Source organism: Rhinolophus hipposideros, assembly GCF_964194185.1.
Source record: "Rhinolophus hipposideros genome assembly, chromosome: 15".
NCBI lineage: Eukaryota > Metazoa > Chordata > Mammalia > Chiroptera > Rhinolophidae > Rhinolophus > Rhinolophus hipposideros.
The window spans coordinates 29,936,384-29,963,390 of NC_138061.1; the positions used below are offsets into that span (position 1 = coordinate 29,936,384).

Sequence of the window (27,007 nt, forward strand, 5' to 3'; positions counted from 1 at the left end):
CTCTTACCCCATCCCCACTTCTCCCTGGGTGCAAATTGCTGGTGGAGATGATGGTAGCTATTGTAGGATTTGGGGCAGAGGGAATAACATGGTCAGAGCATCTCAGAGAAGTCATTCTGACAGGATGGGATTAGGGATTAGATGTGAGTATCAGAGTCTCCAGGGAGTGCATGTAGTTGAAGAAGGAGAAGGGGAAGGGGAAGGGGAAGGGGAAGGGGAAGGGGAAGGGGAAGGGGAAGGGGCAGGGGAAGGAAGGAAGGAAGGAAGGAAGGAAGGAAGGAAGGAAGGAAGGAAGGAAGGAAGGAAGGAGGGAGGGAGGGAAGGAAAGAAAAGAAGAAGGAAAGAAAGAATTATAATGAAATATTAAATTTGGAAAATGGGGGAATTTCCTCTTTCTTTTGTAATACAGAATGTCGAATGTAATGCTTAAACAAATAGAAGCAATAGAAAAGGTCCCAGTTTTGTGGGGCATGTTCCCACCTTTTGCCATTGTCAAAGCTGTATACTCTGTTCCAGCATATACTTGAGGTGGGATGTCTTTGCATATACTGGTTTCCTTTCCTGGATGCTGTCTCACTTTTAACATTTACTGAGTACCTTTTATGTGCCCTTATTAAGAGATGAAGATACAGTGGTGAACAAGATTAAATTGGTTCCTTTCCTAACAGGGCTTACAATTTAATGGGGTGGGGAATGAGATACCAAATAAAAACCCATACAGTAGTCTAATGGTAATTGGAGAAAGTGTTAAGAAAAGTGCTGTGAGTGGATAGAAAAAGGGACCTAACCTAATCTAGAAGGTCAGGAAAGTTCCACCTGAGGAAATGACTTTTCACCTGAGACCTGAAGACTTGGTAGGAATTAACTAGAAAACCAAGGAGTTTGGAAAAGGATGTTTGTTTTGGTTAGGGGGAACACTTTCTCCTTAGGGCTAGCGGCAAAGAGGAATAATCAAGAAATGCAAAGGAGGTCTATGTAATCAGAGGTCTGTGTGATTGGAGGTTAGTGCACCAGAGAGAGAGGCAGCAACCACGATGTGGGAGAGGTAGGCAGAGGCCTTACAGTTTACAGTGATGTATTTGTACTTTATCCAGAAAGCAATGGGAAGTTATTGAGGGGGTTTAAGAATAAGGGTGAGGAGCCGGCCCGGTGGCTCAGTCTGTTGGAACTCCGTGCTCCTAACTCCGAAGGCTGCCGGTTCGATTCCCACATGGGCCAGCGGGCTCTCAACCACAAGGTTGCCGGTTGGACTCCCACAAGGGATGATGGGCTGTGCCCCCTGCAACTAGCAATGGCAACTGGACCTGGAGCTGAGTTGCGCCCTCCACAACTAAGACTGAAAGGACAACAACTTGACTTGGAAAAAGTCCTGGAAGTACACACTGTTCCCCAATAAAGTCCTCTTCTCCTTCCCCAATAAAATCTTAAAAAAAAGAATAAGGGTGAGGAGTGTGGTGTGGTTACATGTTCAGATTAATATTTGAAAATGGTGACTTTGGCCATCTGTGGCAAAAGCATTATGGGATACAAGGTAGAAATCAGTTGAGGAAACAGGCTATTGTACCTATAGACTCACTCATTAGAGTGTTAGTTCAGGGGAGAATTGGTGATGATCTGGACCAGGGTGTCAGGACCGAACATGAAGAGAACTGACTGGAGTGAAGAATTGATTTGTAGCTTGAATTGGTAGGACTCAGTGAGGGAGGGATTAGACGTGGGGTGTGAAAAAAATGGAGATGCCACGGACGACACTTTGATTTCTGGATTGAACCTGGGTAATAGTCATTTTTGTTGAGAATGCACAGAGTGCTAGAGGGGCAATTTTGGAGGGAAAGATTAAAAGCTGTTTTGAAAGTTCTTCCCCTGTGGATTTTTGTTCTTTACCTTAGAAACTCCCACTTCCACAAGATTCTTCTCAAAATTGCCCTCCTATAAAATCACTGTAAAGGTCTTTTTGCCCCCGTCTCCTGTAGGGCAGTAAATTGTGCTTTTGTGTCACGTGGTGAGGTCGTCTCTTAGTATTTATCCCTCTGTTTTACAATAATTATGTGCTTGCCTATCTCGCTTACCAGACTTGATTTCTTTGTCATAGACTTCCAAATAACTATCTTATTTGTTTGGTGTTCCTGGAATGTGCATAAATATTTCTTCAAGTGTTTTCCACTGAGTTATGTATGTTAAAGATTTCTTTATCTTAATTCCAGGTAATGCTGGGTGAAGTTTACTGCACTTTCCCCAGCCTTTGGCATTCTAATGTGGATTATTAATCTCTGAGAAGGGTGTAAAGTGTACAGTATTTTCCCGTGTTATTTAGTTCTCCCTCCCCCACACCAGTTTTGTTTTCTGAGCAGCTCATGTTACTAGTGTTAAGGGTAAGAGGTGGGGATAGGAACATTCTGTGGGAAATGCTGATTGAGGCGTGTGCCCTGTCACAGAGTAGGCACATTAATTCACTGAGTGTGGCCTGCGTGGAAAACAAACTTGACGGCCATGGGAGAACTTCCCTGGATGTTTTTGGGAAGTTCATTTTGCCTATGGTTGCTGCAGATCTATTTTTTCCCCCAATAATCAAAACAGACATCAAGAGATGAGAATTTACTGTCTATTGTTTGTTCCTGTCATACTAAACAAGCTAGGTGACATGAGGTGACAAATTTTGTTCTGTTTCTTTGTAGCTAAGCTGGGAAGAGCCGAACAAAAAATTCTTTGGTTCTTTTATTTATTAACTCCCAACATCAAAATAGTGCCTTTCTTCTACCACCTGGGTTGTTCATAAAATAAACAGAGTTATATTAGTAGCTATTTTTTTGTAAAAGAAATAAATGTTCAGTATTTTTCTATGGCTATTTATATTTGGTTTCAGAGAGTTGGCTGTAGTGACGCAGAACCTGGGTTTCAGGGAAATAAAGACAGGATAGACTAAATGGGGAAGACACTGTTCTTTTTCTGAAGAGTGTGTGAATTTATTTTAGAGGGGAGTTTTTCTTTTTTTCAAGAGTAAGAGTGCTCAAGACAGTTCGTTTTTAGATTGGAACCTAGTGGAAAGTTTTACCAGGAACTTACTGACTCAAACAAGAAATAGATTTGTTTTTAAACTTAGATTTTATTTTATAATGCCAGATGGCATCGTTATGTTTCATTTATTCAGACTCTTAACTGCTAGTGTCTTTCTTATAGTAATGTGGAGTTAACGTGCTCTACAAACTTTATTTGGCTATAGAGTTAACATGAAAATATTTTTTTGAGTAATATAAAATGTGGCATAGATTATTCATAGGGTAAAAATGTCATAACCACTTCTGCATCTGTTCTCCCACATCTTAATTGATATGTTTTCATTTACTTGCTCCTGCTTTATTATTGCAGATGTTTATTTTCTATGGAGTAGCTTAGAATGGCAGGGAAAACTTGGTCATCTGTAGTCCAGCTATCAAAGAATTTATCAGCCTCTGTCATAAATGTAATATTCCCTTGGCTCAATATTCCCTTGGCCCATCTTTAGAACCAAACCTTTGAGGTCCCATAAAGAGCAAATAAAAATCTGTGAATAAAGATTACTTTCCCATTTATTTTAAGATATGCCTGGGGGAAGGATAAATGACTGCTGAATACTCTTAGCAGCAGTTATGGGGACTGTATGAGTAAAATGGAGTGATTTTTTTTTTTTTAGCAGTGAAAACAGCTGCAATTTTTTTAAAAAGTTTATTGGGGTGACAATTGTTAGTAAAATTACATAGATTTCAGGTGTACAATTCTGTATTAGATCATCTATAAATCCCATTGTGTGTTCACCACCCAGAGTCAGTTCTCCTTCCATTACTATATATTTGATACCCCTTACCATCATCTGCCACCCTCTCCCCCCTTACACTCTGGTAACCACTGAACTATTGTCTGTCTCTATGAGTTTTTCTCATTTGTTTGTCTTGTTCTTTTGATGTTTTTGGTTTATATACCACATATCAGTGAAATCATATGGTTCTCTGCTTTTTCTGTCTGACTTACTTAGCTTAGCATTATACTCTCAAGATCCATCCATGTTGTCACAAATGTTCCTGTATCATCTTTTCTTACTGCCGAATAGTATTCCATTGTGTATATATACCACGACTTCTTTATCCATTCATCTATCGAAGGACATTTTGGGTGTTTCCATGTCTTGGCCACCGTAAACAAAGCTGCAATGAACATTGGAGCACATGTGTCTTTATGGATAAATGTTTTCAGATTTTTTGGGTAGATACCCAGGAATGGGATTGCTGGGTCATATGGTAATTCTATTCGTAATTGTTTGAGGAACCTCCACACTGCCTTCCATAGCAGCTGCACCAGTCTGCATTCCCACCAACAGTGGATGAGGGTTCCTTTTTCTCCACAAACAGCTGCAGTTTTTGAGGCTTCTTCCTTAGTATCAATCTGTGCTTGCATACCTTTACACAAAAATGATGCTATAAACTTGTGTAGACCTGGTAATCTGCTTATTCTATGGAAAAAGTCCCAGCTCAGGATTGTGTTTTGTTTTGCTTTTTTTTTTTTTTTTTTTTTTTTTTTTTGGTATGCTTTACTCTGTGCTTTGGTTCCTAATAAAGCATTTGTTGTCCAGGAAAATAATTTTAACTGTAGAAACTCCTACATTTGTTTCAGGTCGGTCTTCTCTCTTTCCCTTTGAAGATGCCTTCCTGGATGACAGTCATGGCGACCAGTCCTTGTCATCTGGCTTAAGTTCTCCCACTCGCTGTCAAAACGGGGAACGAGTAGAACGCTACTCTAGAAAGGTGTTTGTCGGAGGTCTTCCTCCTGATATTGATGAAGGTACTATGCATTCATTAATGACTTTATAAAGGTCAGGTGCTTTGTGTGATCTGACCCTGCTGCTCCTCTCCACAGCATCTTGAGGACATGTCAGGTCTTAGTGTGCAGGAGATGAAAATATTCGATAGATGGATCAGTAATAGACTGTAGGTCTAATTCTGCACGTCTTTTGTTTATACGTGTTTATATACAGCTGTCTCCCAACAGCTTCCCATTTCCTAATTATTCATTTGGGGATACATTTTAAAATAATAATGAGAGCTAATATTTATGAAACTTTCTATAAGCGCATTATTGTGCTAAGCACTTTACATTACCATATCTTATTTAATTTCCATAGCTGTCCTATAAGGCACATCCTACTCCATTTTATAGGTGCAGAAACTGAGGATCAGAGAGAAAGAATTCGTGCCATTTTATGTAGCTAGTGGTGCAGTTGGAACTCAGAATTAGTCTGATTCCAGAGCTTTTGCTCATGTCTATCAGACCATACCATCTCATATTTTAATACAGGTACCTGTTAAATGAAGAGCCCCCTCGTGTCTTTAAGGGAATGAAAACTAATTAGAAATTTTCTTAATAACATTTTTGAGATACTACCAATCCAAAAGGAAGTTTTTCTTTTATGCCTAAAGTCAGCACATAGTCGGTTGTCAATAAATATTTCTTGAGTGGACAAATGAAACAAAATTGTGACAGAGTTAACATAAGGGGAAAAAACAACTCCAGTTCTAGTAGGCCTTGGATCTGCTATAAAAATATTGTTAAAACAGAATTGTTTTGCCAGCATAATTCTAGCTATGACATTTCTCTAATTTATCATGATTTTCTTTTTTCACGATAAGAGAAAAACAATCTCTAAAAATAGTTTTATTCTAGACTAACTGCTTTAAAATTGTACACAGCTGGAGACTCATTTTCCTCCAAGCTATTCTTGCGCTAGTGTTAATTTCATCTATTGATTGGATTTTTCTTTAAGACAAAGTTTTTTTTGTTTTGTTTTGTTTTAAAGTTTTATTTATTTTTTAATTAAAATTTATTGGGGTGACGATAGTAAAATTATATAGGTTTCAAGTGTACAATTCTGTAATACATTATCTATGTATCACATTGTGTGTTCACCACCCAAAGTCAGTTCTCTTTCTATATTTGACCCCCTTTCCCCTCTTCTACCATCCCTCCGCCCCTGAACTATTTGTAAGACAAAGTTTTGATCGAGGCTGAGAAAGTGGCAATTTAAGCCTGGGTAGGAGCCACATCATAACCTGCTTTGAGTCAAAAGTCAGAAGGAAAAGATAAACTTATTGAGCTACAACTTTTGAAATATTTTCTTTATAGGATGGGAGAAAGAAGCTTTTAACTTTTTCTTATCACTAAATAGAATTACCTCATTTCCTCTACTCCTAACTAAAGAATATCTATTTCTAAAATAATCTTAGAGGTGAATAATAATAATCTATGGTAAATAAGAGATTTTAGAGATTATTTCACACAAATAAAAGCGTATTTTTTAATATTTTGTGTACTTCTGCCTTTTTCTGAAAAACAGAGACCATTCCTATTTTTAGAATTTCCTTTTTACTTGACAGTGAGGTCACCTTAGCTAATGTTAGATTTCTTTTCTTCCATATTCTTTATATCAAGTTTATTGGCAGTGAAGGGAAATGAATTATAGTTAGAAACACATTCTACACAGTTGAAAGTGAATAACCAAATGTACCTCCCAAACAATGGTATTTCACTCAATAAGTTTACCTTCTGTAAAAATGCTTTAGAAAATAGCTCTCAAAACATATTTTGTATAAAAAGATATATTTTTATGCTATTCCATTTGCAATATTTTTTTCCCTTTTGCTAAGATTTCTTTTTCGTTCTGTAGATGAGATCACAGCCAGCTTTCGCAGGTTTGGACCTCTCGTCGTAGACTGGCCTCACAAAGCTGAAAGCAAGTCTTATTTTCCTCCGAAAGGTAATGCACTTTAAATGTCTCCACTATCTGCACTTAAAATGTTTCCACTGCCTGCCTTTCGGAGAGTTAGTACAATAATTCAATAAAAGGCAGCCTTTTGACTCTTGAAATAGCTGTTGACTTTTTTCCCCAATTAAGAAAACATTTTAACATTGATCACCTTTTTTGTGCCTTGCTGTTTCTACTTGGAGCCTATTCCCCCAGAAGCACACTGATTGTTTCATGGCATCTGTTTTACTGACAGTGAGATCTGTGAATCTGTTGTGAATGAGTCTTGTGCTAACTTTTCATTATTTCAGAGAAAGGGTTTTGAGGAATGTCAGCGATAGGAGAGAAAAACATTAGAGTCAAATTTTATTTGTATCCCATAACCCTGTGGTATTATAGATCTTATAAACCCCAAACATGGAAAACCTAGTGACTGAAGAATTATATTACATGAAATTACCTTTATCCATGTCTGTATTTTAAGCATGGTGATGGGTGGAGAGCAAACAAGCAAAGAACTCTTCATATGACCTTGCTTCCCTTATTTTTGGTAGGTTTTTTGATTATTTATGAAGGCATGAAAATATATTACTTTGTTTATAGTTTGTCACTTCTGCAGAATCTAGGGATTTTTTTCCGGTGAGAATAACCCTGGGTCTCTTCCTAGATTTATATAGAAGGGTGTTTTGGGGTTAAAGAGGAAGTTTTCTTCTTGTAAATGTATTCTGTAGATGTGTTTCAAGGATGTCTTTCATCTCTAAGGAATTGTTTTTTGATATGTATTATTGTGTAATATCACTCACCACTAGAAGACGGAGTCAAAATACTCGTCCTTCCGGTGCCTTTTACAGGAATCAAATTGTAGCTTAACCTAGGGAAGGCAAGTGGCTTCCTTTGATGTGTGGTTTCTTAGGTTTCTTTGTTGCCTGTGCTTCTCCCCACTCTCTTTATAGCCTATGAAAGTAAGTCACTAAATAGAGGGCTGTTTGGTTGATTTCAACATTCTTCTGTTAATTCTCTCCAAAAATTCTTAAAGTTAAAAATCAAGTTTTAGGGGTGGCCGGTTAGCTCAGTTGGTTAGAGTGTGGTGTTAATAACACCAAGGTTGCCGGTTCGATCCCTGCATGGGCCACTGTGAGCTGGGCCCTCTTTAAAAACAATAAAAATAAAAATAAATAAATAAAAATAAAAATCAAGTTTTATATTAACCAGAAAAGATAAAAATCATCATGCTTATTTATTTCCATGAAGGAATGTGTTTACCACTTTGTGATGCCTACGACACGACATAAAGGCATGTGTTTAAAACATATTTTTAAGAATGCTAATAATTCATTGAATCAGAGTAGTGTCATTTCAGTGAAGGAATGAGTTCACCACACTCTGCTGCAGGTAATACACTCTGTAAAGTCATATGTATAAAAAGATGTTCCAAAAAGTACTTGTTGCCCATGTGAATCAAGACAGTGATATTTCAGTGAGAGAATGGGTCACCACAATGTGGTAACATACTCTGTAAAATGACAGGTATAAAAGATATTTTTAAGAAAGCCAGTTGAAAAAAAAATAATGCTGGGAAGGTTGTAAAAATGATTCTGGGATAAAAAGTGTCAGATGATCGTCATAAAAAGTAAAAATAAAGATAAGCATACAAGTATGTATGATCATGTACAAAGAAAATTATCCTAAATCTACCTCTATCAGATATAATCACTGTATACATTTTATTAAATACCTTCTGATACCTCTTTATGAGTAAATACATTTACATGAAATTTTAAATTTTACATAAATGGGATCACACTATACATGCTGTTTAATAACCTGCATTTTCCCTCCAGCAGTATCAATACCTTTCTATAAGAAACCTATATTAGTTAATGACCTTATTTTATTTAATTAGTCCTAGTGATGGTGGAAACTTAATTTGCCTCCAGTTTTCTCTCATGGATGATGCTTCAGTGAATATTCTTATGCCTTCATCCTTTTGCTCTTTTAATATAATAATTACCACTTAGTGTGAATTTCCAGAAGTCTGAGGTACATGTTTATAAATATTGTCAAGCTGCCCTTAAGAAAAGTCATTCATAGTTTATGTTCCCACTAATAGTACCTGATTTACAAAACTCAGTTTTATTGAGGGTCTGGGGATATGGCTCTTTTTCAATCTTTGAGAATCTGATGATTAAAATAGCATCTTTTTTGGCATTATTTTCCCTCTTTACTGGCCATTTGAATTTATTTTACCTTTTTACACTGACATCTCTTTTCTGTCTGGAATTTATAATGGAGTAAGACACAAGAAAGGATTCAGCTTTATTTTTCTATATTTGTTTATTGTCCCAACAGTCACTTATTGACTATTCCATTTTCTCATCATTGATTTAAATCATTAGAATGAAGTATTGATTGGCCTCTTCTGTTTCTCAATGGAAGGCACAAGTTTCTCTGGAACTGCTTTGTCCAGTATCGTAGCCACTAGTCCCATGTAGCCAGTGAGCACTTGAAATGTGACTAACTCAAATTGAGCTATGCTACAAGTGTAAAATACACACGGGATATCCAAGATTTGGTTTTAAAAGTGGTAAAAGAGCCCAGTAATTTAGTTTGCATGTTAAAATGATAGTTTTTGGATATATTGGATTAATAAAATATATGAAAATGAATCTCACCTGTTTCTTTTTTACCTTTTTTAAATTTAAAATATGTTTTTAAATTTAGATACTGGAAATTTAAAAATTATAGATGTGATGCATATGTCCGTTGGACAGCATTCCTCCAGAACAGGGAATCAGCAAACTACCTGTTTTTGTGTGGCCTACAAGCTAAGGATGGTTTTTATATTTTTAAGGATTGTAAAAACACACACACAAAGCAGAATATGTATTATATAACAGAGACTATATACGTGGCCCTCAAATCTCTTTGCTGAAAGTCTGTTGACTCCTGCTCTAAAACAGCCCAGAGAATTGCTCATTTAGCTTCTGTGACATCCAGTGACGAAGGAAGCGGTTTATTTCAGAGGAAGTCTGAATATTTGCAGACCTAGCTAATTATTAAATTTTGTTCTTCTGTTGAGTCATATGCTTCCCTGCAGTCTTCCTATTGGTCAACTGTGGCCTTTAAAGTAAAACAGAATAAGTCATCATTGTGACATTTATCTGGTGGTACTTAAAGGACTATCAGATTCTCTTTAAATCTTCTCCTTTCCAAGCTAAATATTTCCACTTCTCTTAGTCATGTCTTCCGCCTTATGGTTTCTGGACCACCATTTTTCTTGTCTGCCTATTCTGTATACATATCACATTTACAATTTCCTACTGAAATTTGTTGCTGAAAATTGGAGAGAGGATATTGGGGTTGGTCCGAGTAGTACAGAGTTTAGCAGCTCTGTAAACGCCATGGTTTTTGGTACCACTCCTGTGGAACAGCATCACCATGTAGAACTGTAGGACATTGGAGCTGCTGCCTTTATTTGGTGCCGAGGTTAAGTGCTGAGGTGAACCACTGAGAGCCAGGCCGAGAAGAGAATCTGGATCTCCTGAATGTGGTCCTCAGGCTTGCGTCCTCAGAGAGCAGATTGCCTTTCTGGTGATCGGGGTCAAGGGGGGGAAAATTAGGCTGTTGACTCCTGTTGTGTTTTGCTCTTAGCTAAAGTCTGAAGGTTGACCTATTTGGGGAGGACCTAAAGAAATTTGATGGTATTCCAAGATGGAAGTTAACTTTGAGAATCTGTGCCCACTGCTTTGAATGTTGGGAACATCTAAGTAGTTCACCCTAAACTATTTTGTGCCTTCTTACTAATGCCCCCTTGTGCTGTTTATACTTTTCCTTACAATCCTTAGGTTTTAATTCCAGTTTGTGCTTTCTTGGTAATCCCCCTCTTTCCGATTGTACTTTTCTTTAGGTCACCTCAGGTTGGCCATTAGGTACAGTTTTTTTGACTGTACGTTTTAGGCTTCCGTGTAAGTAGAGAGGAAAACATGAACCATCCACTATTGAGCCCTTTGACCTTTTTCTCAGAAAGTGTACCCTAATAAAATAAACAGAATCATTTATTTATGTATCAGGTTTACCTATACAGGTGTGGTATAGGGTTTGTAAAACCATCAGCATTTCAAAGGAGGGCTTAAAATCCACGTAGAGAAGCAGTGGCAGGCACATCAGCTGTCCCCTTAAGTGTTATTAGATCAACAGAGTGGGAGGTGATGGAGACGGGGGCTCTCTCCAGCACAAGGGCCACTGAGGCATTTGACCAACCATTCGCAGATACTCAGAAATCTCTGGATCAGTCTGTCTGTGGGCCATAAGCAGGTACTTGCTTGGTGTTCTCCAGAATACCACTGAGAACATAGAAGGCATAGGAAGGCATGGAAGTCAGATTGTGTGTCTTCATGGTTTGTTCTCAGCCCTCATGAGCTTATGGTCCTGTGGGGGAGATAAGAAAATAGTCAAATGGTCACGAAATAAGCACAGTTGCAAACTGTGATAGTTCTTTAAAGGAAAAATACAGTGTAGCGAGCGAGTTTAAAAAGGAGGTATCAGTTTAGATCAGAGATATGGAAAGAGCTTCTCTGAGAAAACAGTAGTTACCATGTTTCCCCGAAAATAAGACCTAGCCAGACAATTAGCTCTAATGTGTCTTTTGGAGCAAAAATTAATATAAGATCTGGTCTTATTTTACTAAAATGTAAGACTGGGTATAATATATAATGTAATGTAATGTAATTATAATATACAATACAATATAATATACCAGGTCTTATTTAATTTTTGCTCCAAAAGATGCATTAGAGCTGATTGTCCAGCTAGGTCTTATTTTCATGGAAACAGGGTAAGCAGACCTGAAAATTGAAGAGTTAGCTAGCAAATGTAGGGAAGCAAGTTCCAAGCAGAGGAGTACCATGTAGGAAGTACTGAGTATGAAAAGGGCTTGAGTCCCTTTGAAGAAGTGAAGGAAGTGTGGTTGGAATCTTAATGAGGGAAGAGAAAATGATGCAGAGGAAAGAGCCTTGAAGAAGTAGGATTTTTTTTCCCCTTCCCTAAAGTGATCTAGTCCCCTCGAGAGAGTAGATGTGAAGGCATTTGTGTGGTGCTTGTCTTTGGGGTGCAGGGAGAATGTAATTGGGTCAACTAGAAATATGAGTTTAAAATACTTTCAAATAGCTATGGATAAAATTGAAGCAATCTCGCTTTGTGTTTTCTGCATTTAGTTCTTGATGATGAAAAGAATCCAACTCTAATCAAAATACTGAGGAACTGTTTCCTAAGATTGCATTCTCACGCATTTTAGTTCTGAAATAGTAGCATTGAAATTATGAGTCCTGAACCAGAGCATCTCCCAAATTTTAGGGCATGAACCAAAGCTCCCATTCATACAGACTATAAATCAACATCATTACGTTTATAATAGCTTGGATGCAGGTAATCTGCAGATATTTGTTGAAAAGGGATGGCAAGAGAACAGAATAAATGTAAACAGAGAGCTTAGGTCCTAGTGCAACTGATCATGCAGCATGAGGAATGTCACTGTCCAATATCTGTTGGCACATCAGTCTGTGGAAGAGGCTATGTTTGGACTGTGGGGGGATCTAGAGAAGACATCATTCTTGTTGTTGAGAAGGCTGCAGTTTCCAGTGGAGACATGGAAACACAGATGTGAAACATTAGGTAATGGTGAAGAGCATGGGTTCTGGAAGTAGACTTGCTGCTCCCCCACCTATGAGTTGTACGACCTGAGGCATGCTGTTTAGCCTTCCTGTACCTTATTATCGTCACCTGCAAAAGAGGGATAATAATAGTACCTGCTTCATAAGGTTGTGATGAGGATTGAAATGAGTCAATCTGCGTGGCGTGTTTAAAACAATCCCTGCTTACAGTAGGTATTATGAATGATGCTTATTTTTTATTAAAATACAGATTAATTTATGGTTAATGACAAGTGAGTGAAATATTCTAGGCAGCCAGAGGAGGGCTGCCTAGAACAGATTACTATGGGCCGTGGTCTTAAAAGCTAGGCAGGAAAAGAATGGCAGAAATTGCAGGGGCCTGGAAGTCTGGTAATTAGGATGGCTAACATTTACTGAGGGCTTTTTTGATCCAGGGAACAACTATTTTCTATGCTTAATCTCATTTAATCTTTCCACATCCACAAGTAGGCACCCTTATGCTCCCCATTTTATAGAGGAAGAAGCAGGTTTACGGGAGGGTAATTTGTCCATGGTCATGTATTAAATGATAGAACTGAGATTTGAGCTTGAACAGGCTGAGCTCAGAGTCCAAGTTTCTTAAATACTGCGCTCATACTGTTCTTATTCGGGTGTAAGAATGGCCCAGAGGTAGGCACGCTCAAGGTAGGCTTTCATTAAGGTGGGTTAGCCTCACTGCCAGGCCTAGAACTTGGGCCAGGTAACCAGTGGTCAAGATACAGGCTCTGGAGTAGCTGCCTGGGTTGAATTCCTGAGCCACTCCTTGCCACCTCAAGTATCGTTGGGCTGATTATTAAGCATCATTAATCTCTTTTTTAATCTACAAAATGGAAATGGTAACAGTGTCTACTTCTAGTTTGTTATGAAGACTTGATGAGAAAATACACATACAATACTTTCATGCCCAAATATCATGGAAGGCTTTTTTTTTTTTTAAGTAAAGTGTCAGGTTGGATTTTTCTGTTGGGTTTTGGATTTTTTATGCAGAGTCAGTAAAACCATTTAGGAGTTTTCTTAAATCAAGCTCATGAGAAGTAATAAGGACCAGGAAGACCCAAGATATAAGCATTGAGATATTACTACAACGAGGAGAAAAAGGGACCAGTGGTTCGTAGTGACAGAGTAGATGATGATGGTGGTAGATTTAACGGCAGTATTGTGCTAAAATTCCTTCCACTGAATGGGAGAATCATGGCATTGCTGAATGTAGGGGAGTCATTAGAGAGAACTCCAGTTTGGTGTAGTGACAATTTGATTAAAGATATGTGGAATTTGGTATGTCCTCATTTCTTATCTGAGAGGAAATTCCTATTGGGCAGTTGGAATTGTGGCTTAGGGACTTTGGGAAAAGAGACTGGCTGGAGATCACATCCATCTCGAGTCATCTTTATAGAAGAAAATGAAAAACCCTTAACAAGTAAATTTTGTTGGGAAGCGGAAGGAAGAAGAGAACATGGCAGTGGAGATGTGGGTGCTTGAAGGCCTGGGCGTGTGTCTGGCTGTGGAGGCTAAAGGAAGTCAAGCACAAGATCACTGTTACTTCGATTGTTAGCCTCATTCTAGGCCTTAATGCCGTAATGACGTAGTAAAACCAGAACAAAGCAATCTGGTTTGCATCAATCAAGAGTTGTTTTATAAGTAATAAGAAGAATCCTGCCTCCCCTACAAAACCAACCACCATCATTTTTCTGTTTCCTTCCAGTCTTTATTCATATATTTTTGTGTGTAGATGTAATAATAGCAGAGACACAATTTTCTATTCTCCTTCCTCCCATGTTTCTACATAATTTTTATATTTAAAAAAACGCGACCTAACTTATTGTTGAACCATGATTTACTTGCTTAGTGGTCATTTAGGCTATTATAAATAATGTTTCTGTTAATATATCCTTGTATATGATTTTTCTTTCATATTATTTTCTTTAGGATAAATTTGCAGGAGCTTAACCAGAGTTAAAAGAAATGAAAATCTTAATGATTCCGGGTATGCGATCACGTGGCTTCCCAAACCAGTTTTCATTATGACGTTTATGCTAATTTGGACAGCTGCAGCACATATTTTGCTTAGTTCCAAGCCAGATAAATAGTACACTGCAGTTGTGGACTTATCTTTTTGCCTGTGTGTTTGGAAAATAATGGACCCCTGCAGAAGCCAGACACCTCATTAGCATGACTCTTGTGCCTGACGTGTTTAAAGCTTTTCCTCTCGGGTCTCATCCGTTGAATCTTGGGTGTTCTTTGACATCACCCATCCTTCTTTCCCTTATCCCCTCTGGCCACACTGAGTTCTTGGCTATTCCTTGAGGTCAGCTAAGTCTTCTCAGGGCCTTAGCACTTCCTTTTTCCTTATTTTTTTATCTGAAATAGCCACCCCTCTATCTTCTCACTCTATGCCTCTTACCCTCATTTTATTTTTCTTCAGTGTTTTTCATGACCTGAAAAAAATGACACATTTTTATGTTTATTTTCCAGATCAGAATGTAAGTTCTAATCTAAGAGTAGGATTTTTTATGTTTTATTCACTGCTCTGTATCCAGTCCCCTGCATACCTGCCTCAAGGGCTGGCCCTCAGATACTTGTTAAATGAAGAAATTTTACCTTTGCAAACAATGAGTTCCTTACTTGCTCAGAGAGTAAAGTCCATCAAATTTTAGTTCCTTAAAGGTTATCTCATTGTAACACAATTTAAACTGAGACTCAAAGACGTGAAGTGTCTTTTCCTAAAAAGCACCCAGCTGTTATAGTAGTTGGCCTGGTGAATTATAAAGGAAGTAGTTTTATTTGTTGTGCTGGTGTGTATCATTTGTGGGAAAGGAAGGAATGTTTAAACTACATGATCTGATAAATTATGCTGTTATTTGCAAGGCTGTATGCTATATAAAAATGAGCATCTTAACCTATATGACCCATGGTACACTTTCACAGATATTTAAAAATGAAAGCAGTTCCTTGGCTTTTTCCTGAATTCTTCTATTCTGTCACTCATACTCACACAGCTGGGGTATTTCCAAGAGCTGGTTTAGGATGAGGTTGTAGGTCTGAGCTGTCCTTTAGCTGTAGCTTAACCATGGGTGCCGCTTGGGTGATGCCACACCATTTCTGGATATGAGTGTACTGCTTTGTAGTTGATTCTTTTAACTACAAGGATAAGAGGATATCTTGTGCTACCTCAAATTGGGGTTGTGGTTATGAGTGACAAGGAAAGCCCCAAAATAGGAGCTGTGACAGAACCAGATGTCATGGAGCTGTGCTATGGGCGGCAGGTGTCAGGGAGCCGAACAGTGGGAGCTATTAATTCCTTATCGTAATGTTCCACCATTATCATGACTCAGCTCTCCTCTGCATGTGTGCTCCTCTCTATTTGTGCTTCTAGTGGGCAAATTGTTTTCATATTTCTAGTTGAATTCCAGAGAGAGGGAATCTGATTGACCCAGTTCATCTTTTAACACCTGGCTGTGACATAGGCCATCTGAGTGAGAGTGGCCTTAGAATCCCTGACTGCTTAAAAAACAAACAAACAAACAAAAGCAGTTTAGTTCTGCTTCCTTGACTATGGCAGCTGGGAATATTACGTTGGGTGTGACAAGCTCCTATGACGATAGATAGCATAGCCTCCTTCATTGCCTCCTGGGAGAATAGCCCATAGCCAAAGTTGTTGTCACTAGAGGTACAAAATGTGTCTACCCATCCTGAGCCTTCTCCCCATGGTTCCGTACTACGCAGCTGCTCCTGACACTGCCAGAAGTCTCACCTCTCATAGTGAGGCTGGGAACAGGGAGAGGAGCTGGCGTCTCCTGTGCAGTAAGCACAGCTGCAGTACCACTGTTGGCAGAGACCTCCAGGGCAAAGGCAAGGAAGGCGGCCAGCTGCAGATGTTGGACAGGAGACTGGCCACGTGGCTCTGACACTCTATTCAGAAGTCGGCGGTGCTGGCAGTGGAATGGACAAGGCTACTGTCCTCCTTCCACTTGGGCAGCCAGCTTCAGCTCTGCAGTCCAGGGGCCCAGGTGAACGGGAACAGGAACAGGAGTGCACAGTTGTGCAGGAGTGACTCATGCCTTGTGCTCTGATGATCCCCACTCCCCTCGAGTAAGGCGTGTCCCTTGGCGTGGCTGTTTCTGCTGCTGGTCGTGTATTTCCGCTGCACTGGCAGGCTGGCTTGCCTGCTGGGCCTTGTGACCAGAGTCATGCCATTGTGGAAGTTTATACAATGCCAACATGGTCTGTGAACCTGGCATGAGCCAGGCCTCATGGGATTCAGATCGACTCTGAGCCAACAAGCTAAGGAGATACTGTTTGAAGAACAGGAAAGAAGTCTCTACTTGAAATGGACAAAAATAGGTCATTGTGAAGCTGCAGTAGGCTGGACTCATGGCTTCGATTTCTCTTTGCTTCAGTTTGTCTAAATCTGGCTTTGGAAAGGAAAGTTTTCAAACTTCACATTTTTTTTCTCTTGTAACATAACTTGAATGGAAATAAGTCAGTGTTGTCTTAGGCCCAGATTCCAAGTTTTTTCCACCTTTTGAGTTACATAAACCGGTCAAGTTGAGAAGCTGAGGGATTTTAGCCTGTATTTAACCTTTTGCAGTTTGTAAGCTTTTGAGTAATTCTTTGCCCCCTCCCACCACCCTTTAAACGCAGGTTTATAGTACACATGCTCTTTGGTGAATCCTATATTTTACTATTTAATCAATTGAAATTTTTATTCTCATGAAGGACTTGTTTGTAAAAACGTGGACACTGCCCTGCGGGGCAGCAAGAGTAGGCTTTTTGTTTTGTCCTGTTTTGACAGATGGAGTAGTATCCTATTGTTGCTTCTAAAAGCTTAGCACACCCTCAGCTTCGATTATTCTATTAAACACTGGCCTCATCTGCACTGTATTGAAGATGAACTATAAGAGTTAGTCTTTGATTTCAAAGCATGGATAGTTCGAGAGACTGTAGAAAAAGGAGTAGGTGGTAGGAAGGCTTAGGCCACAGGACAGCCCGAGCAGCCACATAAATAGCAGCGACTTCTTGTTGTCTGTCCCAGCAGGATCTATTGCACTGTGCCCAGGCAGGGGTCCTGGAAAGGGGGACAAGCCCAAAGAAGCCCTGATGAGAACTTTCTTTGGAAGAGAGTAGATTTCAGGAAGTGAAATGGGAAGGTGCGAATTTGGCCGGCTGAGAGGCAGAGAGAATGTTTCAGAAGAGGGTGTAGCTTGGGACAGGACTTGCTGACAGGAATTGGATCGGGTGAAGGATATGAGCAAGTGAGACCGAGAGAGGACATGTCCGTTGAAAGAGTTTGAAGTGGAAAGCAGCCTGAGGGAATCTGGTGAAAAATTTGGAAAGCTGGGAGCGCTGGCTTGGGTTGTCTTTCGAACTAGAATGGACAGCCGTGGTCTTGAGGAGAGGAAACGGTGGCCCTGAGCAGAGCCATCAGCAGCAGCCCTAAGAACTCATCAGGAGCAGTGAAGTGCAAGGGCGAGGAGAAATTCCATTGTCAAGTTTCAGGCGATATACAAGCAAGGCCAGACTAAAGCGGCATCTGTAGGGAAGCGTCTGCTAGGTGAGAATGCAGAATTTGCCAGTTGTCTGATGCTGAATGACAAAGAACAACAAGCAGTGAGGCAAGAACTGGGTATTTGTGCACTCAGATGTGGGCACCAGCAGCGATAACCAATATGACATTGAGCAAATTGTGTAATCTCTGAACCTCAGTTTACTCATCTGAGTTAATAGAGGATTACGTGAGACCGTGCACATACCCACCAACACAGTACAGGCTTAGTAGGTGCTAAATAACATTAGTGTCTTTTCTCCCTGATGAAAATGTCATGCTTGGTAATAATAAAACTGCCTGACTAGTTTGACCAGTTCCCTCCCACACCCATAATCTGGTCTCAGTTTTCTTGGTCAGGTGCTTGTTGGAACTGACTGTGACCAGAACTGACAGATTGGCAGATTTCACAAGGACCTCTTTATATAAGGAATGTGTGGTTATGTAAAAAGAGCAGACTTTACATCCGAATGCCACCGGTCACTGCCCTGGACTGCAGGACTTAACTTAGAACCCAGGAAGTAGATGCCAGTTTTCAACTCTGAGGGGGTTCTCCCCATCCGACTTGTTTTCTTGTCTATTCCTACCTTCCCTCACTCCTGCCTGCCAAGCAACAAGCCCACAAAGAAATAGTTACTAGTGTGATAGAAAACATAAAACAGTCTAGAACCAAAATGTTTGCGCCTCAGCCCTATGTAGTAAATGTAGTCAGAGAAATATGTTCATTTCTGAATCCAACTGTAATGTTTAGGAATCCGTGGACTTGGGCTGTACCTGCAGAGCCATCTCTGTAGCTTACTTGGAATGTCACTATTTTTTCACCTATGTCATACCATTAAGGTCTGGCTCTTGTGCCACCACCTACAGAAAGTCTTCCATGATTTTTCTATCCATGTCTTCACTAGAAAAAAATCTTCTTTCTATGAAATTCCCCTTTTAAGAATACATTTTAAAAAATACTTTTTAGGATCCTTAATGTATTGTACTTAGATTAGAGTTCTCTATGGACTTATTCTTCTTGCACATTTCTTGAGAACAAGGACTTGCTCGGGTCAGTATTCCCCTGCAGTTTCTAGGGCACATAGTAGTGTTCAGTAAATCTTGGAGATCTGATGTTCTCATCCAAGAGGAAAATAAATAAGGAATCCAGTTCAGAAACCTGCAGTGTTCTCCAGGCAGGGGGCATTGATGAGCGGTTTCATCTCCTCCCACCCACCGCCTTCAATCCTATACTCCAATCAACACTACTCACTGTTTTCCAAATGTACCAGCCCTTTGATCCTTCCATGCCGTGGCCTAAGCTCTTTCCTGACCTTGGAATACCCTTACTTCCTAGAAAAGTAATTCTCCTCCAGCTCAGATATGGTCTTTGCTCTGTGGCTTTCCCTGATCTTTGGACACCTCTGCTCCATTTGTCTCTCACCAGTGTTCTGTAGCATATACTCCCAGCCTAGCACTTTCCATGTTGTTTCTTAGTTATTTATTTACAGGTTGAGTTTTTCCAGGGCCGGGTTCTTCCTTGCCTTATTCATCTTTGTAGCTTCAGTGCCTAGTGTCATGCCTTGTACCTCCTGAATATTTTTGGTTCTATTGAATTGAATCCAAAGGAAAAGACTCCGGAGGCAAACCAGGTAAGTCCTCTGACCTCAACTCCAAGGTCAGAGAGAACGTTTGAAACAGACTTTCCATGCCAAAAAAAGTCTGAACTCAGGCAGCTCTGGCTGGAGAGGTGCCCTTCAGTTCTCTCTAGGAAGGTCATAGGAAATCAGGGAGCCTGGATTCTAAGAAGACATCTCTCTCTGTGTTCAAACTGTGGATCCTTCTTTCGGGGGCTGATCTCAACCAGAAACCGGCCATTATTTAGTCAGCCACCATTTTCTGAAGGCAGCAGCAGTTCAGGGCACAACCCTATAAGCTGGAATTATTTTCCCATTGAAGTTGATATTGAAACATATAAATCAGTAAGAGCGTTTGTTGATTTTAAAAACTGTGGGTCTTTCAAAAGACCCCACACCTCTTTAGAGAATGAGAGTGTGTATTACCCTCTTCTCGAGAAAGATCTTGTGGTTTTTAATTTTTTCCACAAATTTCATTTTGAAAATTTTTAAACCTACCAAAAAAGTTGTAAGAATAGTACAAATGACTCACCAGTTGTTAGCATTTTGCTACATTTGTTTCCTCTCTCTTTTTTCTGTTGCTCTGTGCATATGTATTAATACATGTATATTTTTTTATGAATCATCTGAGAGTAAATTGTAGACATCAAGACCCTCACTTCTAGTGGAGGAGAGGGCAGAAGGGAGGCGGGGAGGCGGAAGAAGGGGGAAAAAAAAGACCCCTCACTCCTAAATGCTGTAGCATATGTCTCCTGAGGACAAGAAATACCCAGATTGTCCCAGTAATGTTTTTTAAAGTGTTTTTTTTTTTTTAAATCCAGGATCCAAAGTCTAGCTTTACATTTACTTGTCATGTCTCTTTACTCTCCTTTAATTTAGACCGTTTCCTAGGCTCTTGGTCCTTTGTCTCATTTGAAGGGTCCATGCCAGATGTTTTATAGAATATCACTTAATTTGTAGTTATCTGATTACTTCCTCATAATGAGATGCAGATGAAACTGTTAGCAGGACAACTGCCAAGATGCTGTACCAAGAGGGCTGCGGTGTGTGATGGACGTGACAGTGATGTCAGTTTGCCCCGTTGGTGCTGCTGTCACGTTTGATCTTTTGGTTAAGGTGTTATCTGCCAGATCCCTCCATTGGAAAGGTACCGCCTTCCCCCTTTGACATACTGATCTATGAGGTGCTGCTTGAAGGCTGTATGAGGATCTCGTATCCCCTCCCCACATTCACCCAGTGGTGGTAGGATATACTGACAATTCTTGCTCACATCGAGTCTTCCTGTGGCAATGATACTCATTTTATTAAAATCTTGTTTAATTTAGTAGAATCTCTTTAACTCCCTCAAGAGCCTTCATTCTAAATGCACACCTTAAAAATACATTGGGAACCAATAAGCATCTCTACTAAATAAGAAAATTTGATTGACCTAAAATAAAGCTAAATCTAAGCTTCTCCTGATTATTTTGAAATTCATCATTTCAACTCTTCTTAATACAGTTTTTGTGGGCTTCAGAGCAAACATATTTTCATAGGCCTTAAATTTTAGGAGTGAAGCACAGGTAACCACTTCCTGCCACTAAAACACTTAATTGTTTATTTTCATTTATTGTCATTTTTGTGGCAAGTCCTTATTTGCTAGTGATACTGAAATTTTTACCTCACCATTTTTAGGTGAAGCAGAAGTTAATGGCTAAAGAATGAGGGCTCTGGAAGCTGACCTAAATTTTAATCTCAAATTTAATCTCTACATTTTAATCTGAGATGTCACTAAACCTCTTGGAGTTTCAGTTTCCTCATCTGTAAAATGGTCAGAACAACTGTAATTACCTCATGGCATGACTGCGAGGAGGGAAAGAGCTAACAGATGTAAAGTATTTATTAGTGAAGTTCCTGGCACATGTAAGCGCTTGGTAACTGGTGTTTGTGGTAAATTGGTGGTGATTGTTATTTGTATGAGGGATCAGTGTGAAACATTATAAAATGAAAAGTTATGTGTTTAAATGCTCAGCAAGCTTTGTTTTTGTAAAGTAGCCAAGAACATTTTGGAGGTTGTTATACTTAATGTGTTCTCAGTTATTAAGAGGGAAAAAAATCTTTTAATTAAATTTTCCCTTCAGAAACCTGGCCAAATAAAATGGAATTATCCCAATTAAGCACCCCCCTCTCCAATACCTTCCTGTTTCTCTCTCCCCCAGAGAAGGACATTGGTCACTCCAGGCTTCTCCAAAAATCCCTCACTGTTCTGTCCTTCCTCCCACCACCTATTTGGTACCCGCGGAAAAGCAAGTGATTTTCTGCTATCCATTCTGCATGCAGGGGTGTAAGATGTGATTTGTGGTGGTGGCAGGGGCAAGAGCTCCCACTGCTTCCCCCAGAGCTCATATTTCTACCCACAGACTTGCTCTGAGTTGAGGGGCTCCCACATCTCTGACGACCCCCGCACCCTCCTCAGGTACTTGGGAAACAAGGTCAGCATTTCTGAAACTTGAGGAGCTTTATAATCCTGTTATGTCTTATTGACTCAGAGGGCAAGGAAGAACAGAGAGAGTGTATAACTTTTTGGCCAAGTTTTTTTATTCCTTTCAAACTAGTAACAGAACCTACCATCATAGTGACAGTTTGATGAGCTGGATTTATAGTTATCATAGACTTTTATTTAAAGAATATATTAAAATCAGCAAATAATACAACATCTGATAATTCTCTCTCCTGATGGAAATGGCTAATGATATATAACAGCAAACATTCAGTCACTTTATTGTTTGTTTACAGTAATATTAAGTCTCAGTCAAATAACTTCAATTAAGGTTTTTCTTTAGTATCTAGATTATTGCCCTTTATTCATTAAATGCTTGCAGATGCAACATAGAAAGTGTATATCATTAATTTTAACTTTAATTTTTATAATGAGACATATGCAAACCTCAACTTAATTTTACATATCACATGAGTAACTGAAAATGCAGTAAGAGAAAAATTGACATTGCGTGATATTTTTGTTTACAAAGCACCTTTACATTATATTATCTCACAACCTATATCTCTGTAAGATAATCAGGACAAATACTGAAGTTTCTTCATTTTACAGAGAAAAGAGCCAAGACTCAGAAACTTTGTGAATGTTCAGGTTCATGGTTCCACCACTTACTGGGTGACCTTGAACAAGTGTCTTAATCACTCTGTGCAATTTCTTTAACTGTAAAACAATTTAAAATAGTGCCTACCTCACAGGGTATGTGTGAAGATGAAACGAGGTACTACATAGAAGGCACTTAGAATAGTATGTCGTGCGTCGTGGATGACTTATGAATGTTAGCTGTTAGCTGTTATCACATAGCTGGTAAATGTTAGGACTTAGGCCCAATTCCAGACCTTCTGACCCCTAGTCCAGAACTCTTTTCGTAGTACCATGTGGAATTTGCCTTTTAGTAAATCATTGATTTAATTTCTATCTCACATTGACCTTGTTATTCTTGAAGGGTTCTTTTTGTACTTTATTTACTTTGACCTTAAATTTCTGAAGATCAAAAGGGAAATGTGTTTAAAGGATTCTTCCTGATTTTTTTTTTTTTTTTACTTCTCTGATTTCTGTTGTCATCTTGGTTTCCTTGACCTTGAGGTTTCAGAAGGTGTTTTAGTAGGTGAAGGTATCATAAAGTTGTTTTCAGGAGTGATTTTGGATGTTTCTAGTAGATTTTGTTTCGGTCAGAAGGCCTGAGGTGGGAAGTAGGATTGAAGGAAATTGTTAGACTTGAGTCACACACCTTATCTGCAGTGCTAAAAGAATATTGTCATTATTGAGCGTGGCAGCTTGCTGACCAGGGAGTAGAAATGATTTGTTGTAAAAGAGCCATCCTGAAGAAATTGGTGAAGTATAATGGGGCCTTTCCTTAGGAAAGGAAAATAAGTTGTTTGTAGATATTTTTCTTAGTAATAATATTGTGGCATGCTTTGACATGTGACTCCCTGTTGTTTTTACTCTTTCTACTGCCTTTGTTGACATTGATGACTGTGACATAGGCCTGAGTGAAAATCGGTGTGCTTTTGTGGTAGCTAGTCAGCTGCTATGGGGAGATACCTCCCTCTGCTCTGATGCCCACGCTGAACCCAGGGAGGGATTTGATGTGGGAGATTGCAGAGGACAGGCAGGACAGGTGCAGCCAGCCTGGTGGCCTCCCAGAGGCAAGGAGCAGAGAAGCCCAGCTCGCCAAGCACGCCCCGGCCCCGGGCCTTTTTGATGTGCCTGTACACGGTGTATACAGACGGGGTCCTCTCCAAGAACCAGACATCCTGTGTGCCCCTTAGGACCTTTGTGGAAGAGTTGTACCAGGATGTCACCGGGTGAGGCAGGTTGGAGAGGACATGCTAAGACCTTCTCTTTGTGATAGTTGCATCTTTTAACCCATTCATCTCTAATTTTCTCTTTGGCAAGTGGAATTAATGTTCTCACATTGAATGAAAACACTGACTTTTTAATAGATTCCCTGAGGCTTGTTGATCGGTTGATACTGTTGCCAAAAGAGAGAGACTATGAAGAAATGATATATTAATCTTTTAATTTTGCAGTTAGGTATTATTTTTCTTGCTTGGCTACCTGCCGAAACCTCTGACCCCTGTAGCCTGGAGGCAAAGCCCAGAAAACAGTGCTGGGTCCTACCCCACTGGTGGCCTCCTCTTGTAGAGACCTTGGTGCTTTCCCTTGCCTGCTGGCCTCTGCCGGTTGCGTGGGCACTCTTGGTGTGCTGGGTAGTGGTTGATCTTTCTTTTTTTTTTTTTTAAAGGTTTTTTATTCGGGAAGGGGAACAGGACTTTATTGGGGAAAAGTGTGTACTTCCAGGCCTTTTTTCCAAGTCAAGTTGTTGTCCTTCCAATCTCAGTTGTGGAGGGCGCACCTCAGCTCCAGGTCCAGTTGCCATTTCTAGTTGCAGGGGGCGCAGCCCACCATCCCTTGCGGGAGTCGAACCGGCAACCTTGTGGTCGAGAGGACGCTCTCCAACCAACTGAGCCATCCGGGAGCTCAGCGGCAGCTCAGCTCAACGTGCCATGTTCAATCTTAGTTGCAGGGGCAGAGCCCACCATCCCTTGCGGGACTCGAGGAGTTGAACCAGCAACCCTGTGGTTGAGAGCCCACTGGTTCATGTGGGAATCGAACCAGCAGCCTTCTGAATTAGGAGCACGGAGCTCCAACTGCCTGAGCCACCAGGCCGGCTCGTGGTTGATCTTTTTTTTCCCTACTCTGTTTACTTGGATGCTCTGTATAGTAAATGAGGAGTTTGGAAAAAGGATTTCAAAAAGAGTCCCCATTATTTGTTATCTACTGCCCCTTGTTACATGCTGTCCAGGACTTCAGAGGGCTTTGCTTCTAGGCCAGTTGATGAATATCTTGGCTGTATGCGAACCTTCTGAATATTTGGGGGTTTTTATTCTTTTCCACCAGCTACATCTCTCTGGCATGCACTGCACCAGAGGAAGACTGTACTGGTGATGGTTTCCTAGCAGGACTGGCGTGGACGTGACAGCTGAGAGACTCGGCAAAGCTGGAGGGGTTGTGGAGAGGTTGAATACTCAGGCTTAGACTAGCTCATGAGGATCCTTTGCTCAGCTGTCACTCATGACTGCCAGTGTGGCAGCAAGTGCCAGAGGTAGCCCCTTAACTGTCTGTCGTCCTCTGTGAGGTCTTTGCTGATTCTCCCAAGTCAGGGTCCTGGCTGCTCTCGGCTCCCATTGCTCTTTTTGTCCTCACTTACCTCCCTCAGCTTTGCAGTGACTAGTTACTTGTCTAAATGTCTATTTCTTCTACAACATAAATCTCTTGACAGCAGGAGCCTAGTTTCGTTCATCTCAGTTTTCTCCTAATCCATAGATGGTGTCCCACTTGTAGCAGTTGCTCAGAAAATCTTACAGAATTGGACTGAACAAAACTGGCTGTGTCGATGGAGAGCTGCAGCCAGTGTTTATGTTTACAGACCGTATGCTCTGTCCTGAGACAGGAGAGTATCCTTGGACAAATAGCCCTATCAGAAATAACATCAGAAGTATTAGGTTGTTGCAAAAGTAATTGTGGTTTTTGCACTTTTTAACCTTTTAAACCGCAATTGCTTTTGCACCCACCTACTAGCCTATTGTTGGGCTTTTTTCTTTTTTTTGGACAACTTTTGATGAGATACAATTCACATACCATATAGTTCGCCCATTTAAAAGATGTAGTCCAGTGGTTTTTAGGATGTTCACAGAGTTATGCAACCATCACTACAACCAATTTTAGAAAACTTTCATCGTCCCCAGAAGAAACCGTGTCTATTTCCTCCAATTCCCCAGCCCTAGGCAACCACTCATCTACTCTTTTTTTTTAATCTCTATGGATTTGCCTATTGTGGACATTCCATATACATGGAATCGTATACAGTATGCGGTATTTTGTGCCAGGCCTTTTTCCTTTAGTCTGTTTTCAAGATGTATCCATGCCGCAACCCGTGTCAAGCTTGAGGCAAGGCAGTGTCTTGTATTAGGTGCAGAGCACCTAATACAGTGCCCGGGCCCTGAGGGCCTCAGTGACTATTACTTCCCTGTGTCCCACTCGAGTTCTCAGACTTTAGCCAGAATTTGCCAAAGGAAAACAATCTCTAACATTCATTGGTACTTTGAGTTCCATTTACTGATTCCTTCCCCCACCCTTTTGTTTCTGTTCTCCCCAAGGCTACGCCTTTCTGCTGTTCCAGGAGGAGAGCTCAGTACAAGCTTTGATAGATGCGTGCCTAGAAGAAGACGGGAAACTATACTTGTGCGTGTCGAGCCCCACCATCAAGGATAAACCGGTCAGTAATACACAGCCAGCTGTTGTTCTTCTGGAGCACATATGCAATCGGAATAGCTGAGCGCCTCTTTGTTGTAATGGGAATGCTGGTAACTGGGGTCCTCGTACCCGGGGTGACCTCGCTGGGCAGTAGAGCTGGACTGTTATTGATGGGAAGCTAATAACAAATTACTCAGTATTTCGTTTTATACCTTTGGGACTGCATGTAAACAAATGTGCCCTTGTCTTCCACTTTACAGCTCTTTTAAGCTAATTTCTATTCAAAAACTCTGAATTGAAGTAAATAATGCTCTTAATGGTTTTGGCAGCTGGTTTCTATTATTTCAGATCAAGGACAGGAGTAATTTTTTTCTAAAGATCATAATCGTCAGTGTTTATGTGCCTTTGAATGCAAGGCATTGTGCTGAGTGGTACCCACAGCTTGCGCAATAGAGCCTTCTGGGCCAGGAGCTTATACTCTAAAAGGGATAACTTCAAACAGGGCAGGAGAGGGGGAGGACAGAGAACATGGACCCAAAACCATAAATAAGTGTGCACTTACACAGAGTTTGTGGT

The 27,007-nt window shown here is 40.2% G+C and overlaps 1 protein-coding gene across 13 annotated transcripts in view; it reads left to right on the forward strand.

The window, feature by feature from the left end:
* Positions 1-27,007, forward strand: part of CPEB3 (cytoplasmic polyadenylation element binding protein 3) — a 170,744-nt gene that overhangs the window by 97,325 nt on the left and 46,412 nt on the right. For all 13 annotated transcript variants that reach the window (XM_081073952.1, XM_081073956.1, XM_081073961.1 and 10 more), the window contains 3 exons: positions 4,645-4,812; positions 6,692-6,781; positions 26,335-26,453. In XM_081073952.1, the coding sequence (XP_080930078.1) occupies positions 4,645-4,812; positions 6,692-6,781; positions 26,335-26,453 (377 nt within the window). The remainder of the gene's footprint in view (positions 1-4,644; positions 4,813-6,691; positions 6,782-26,334; positions 26,454-27,007) is intronic.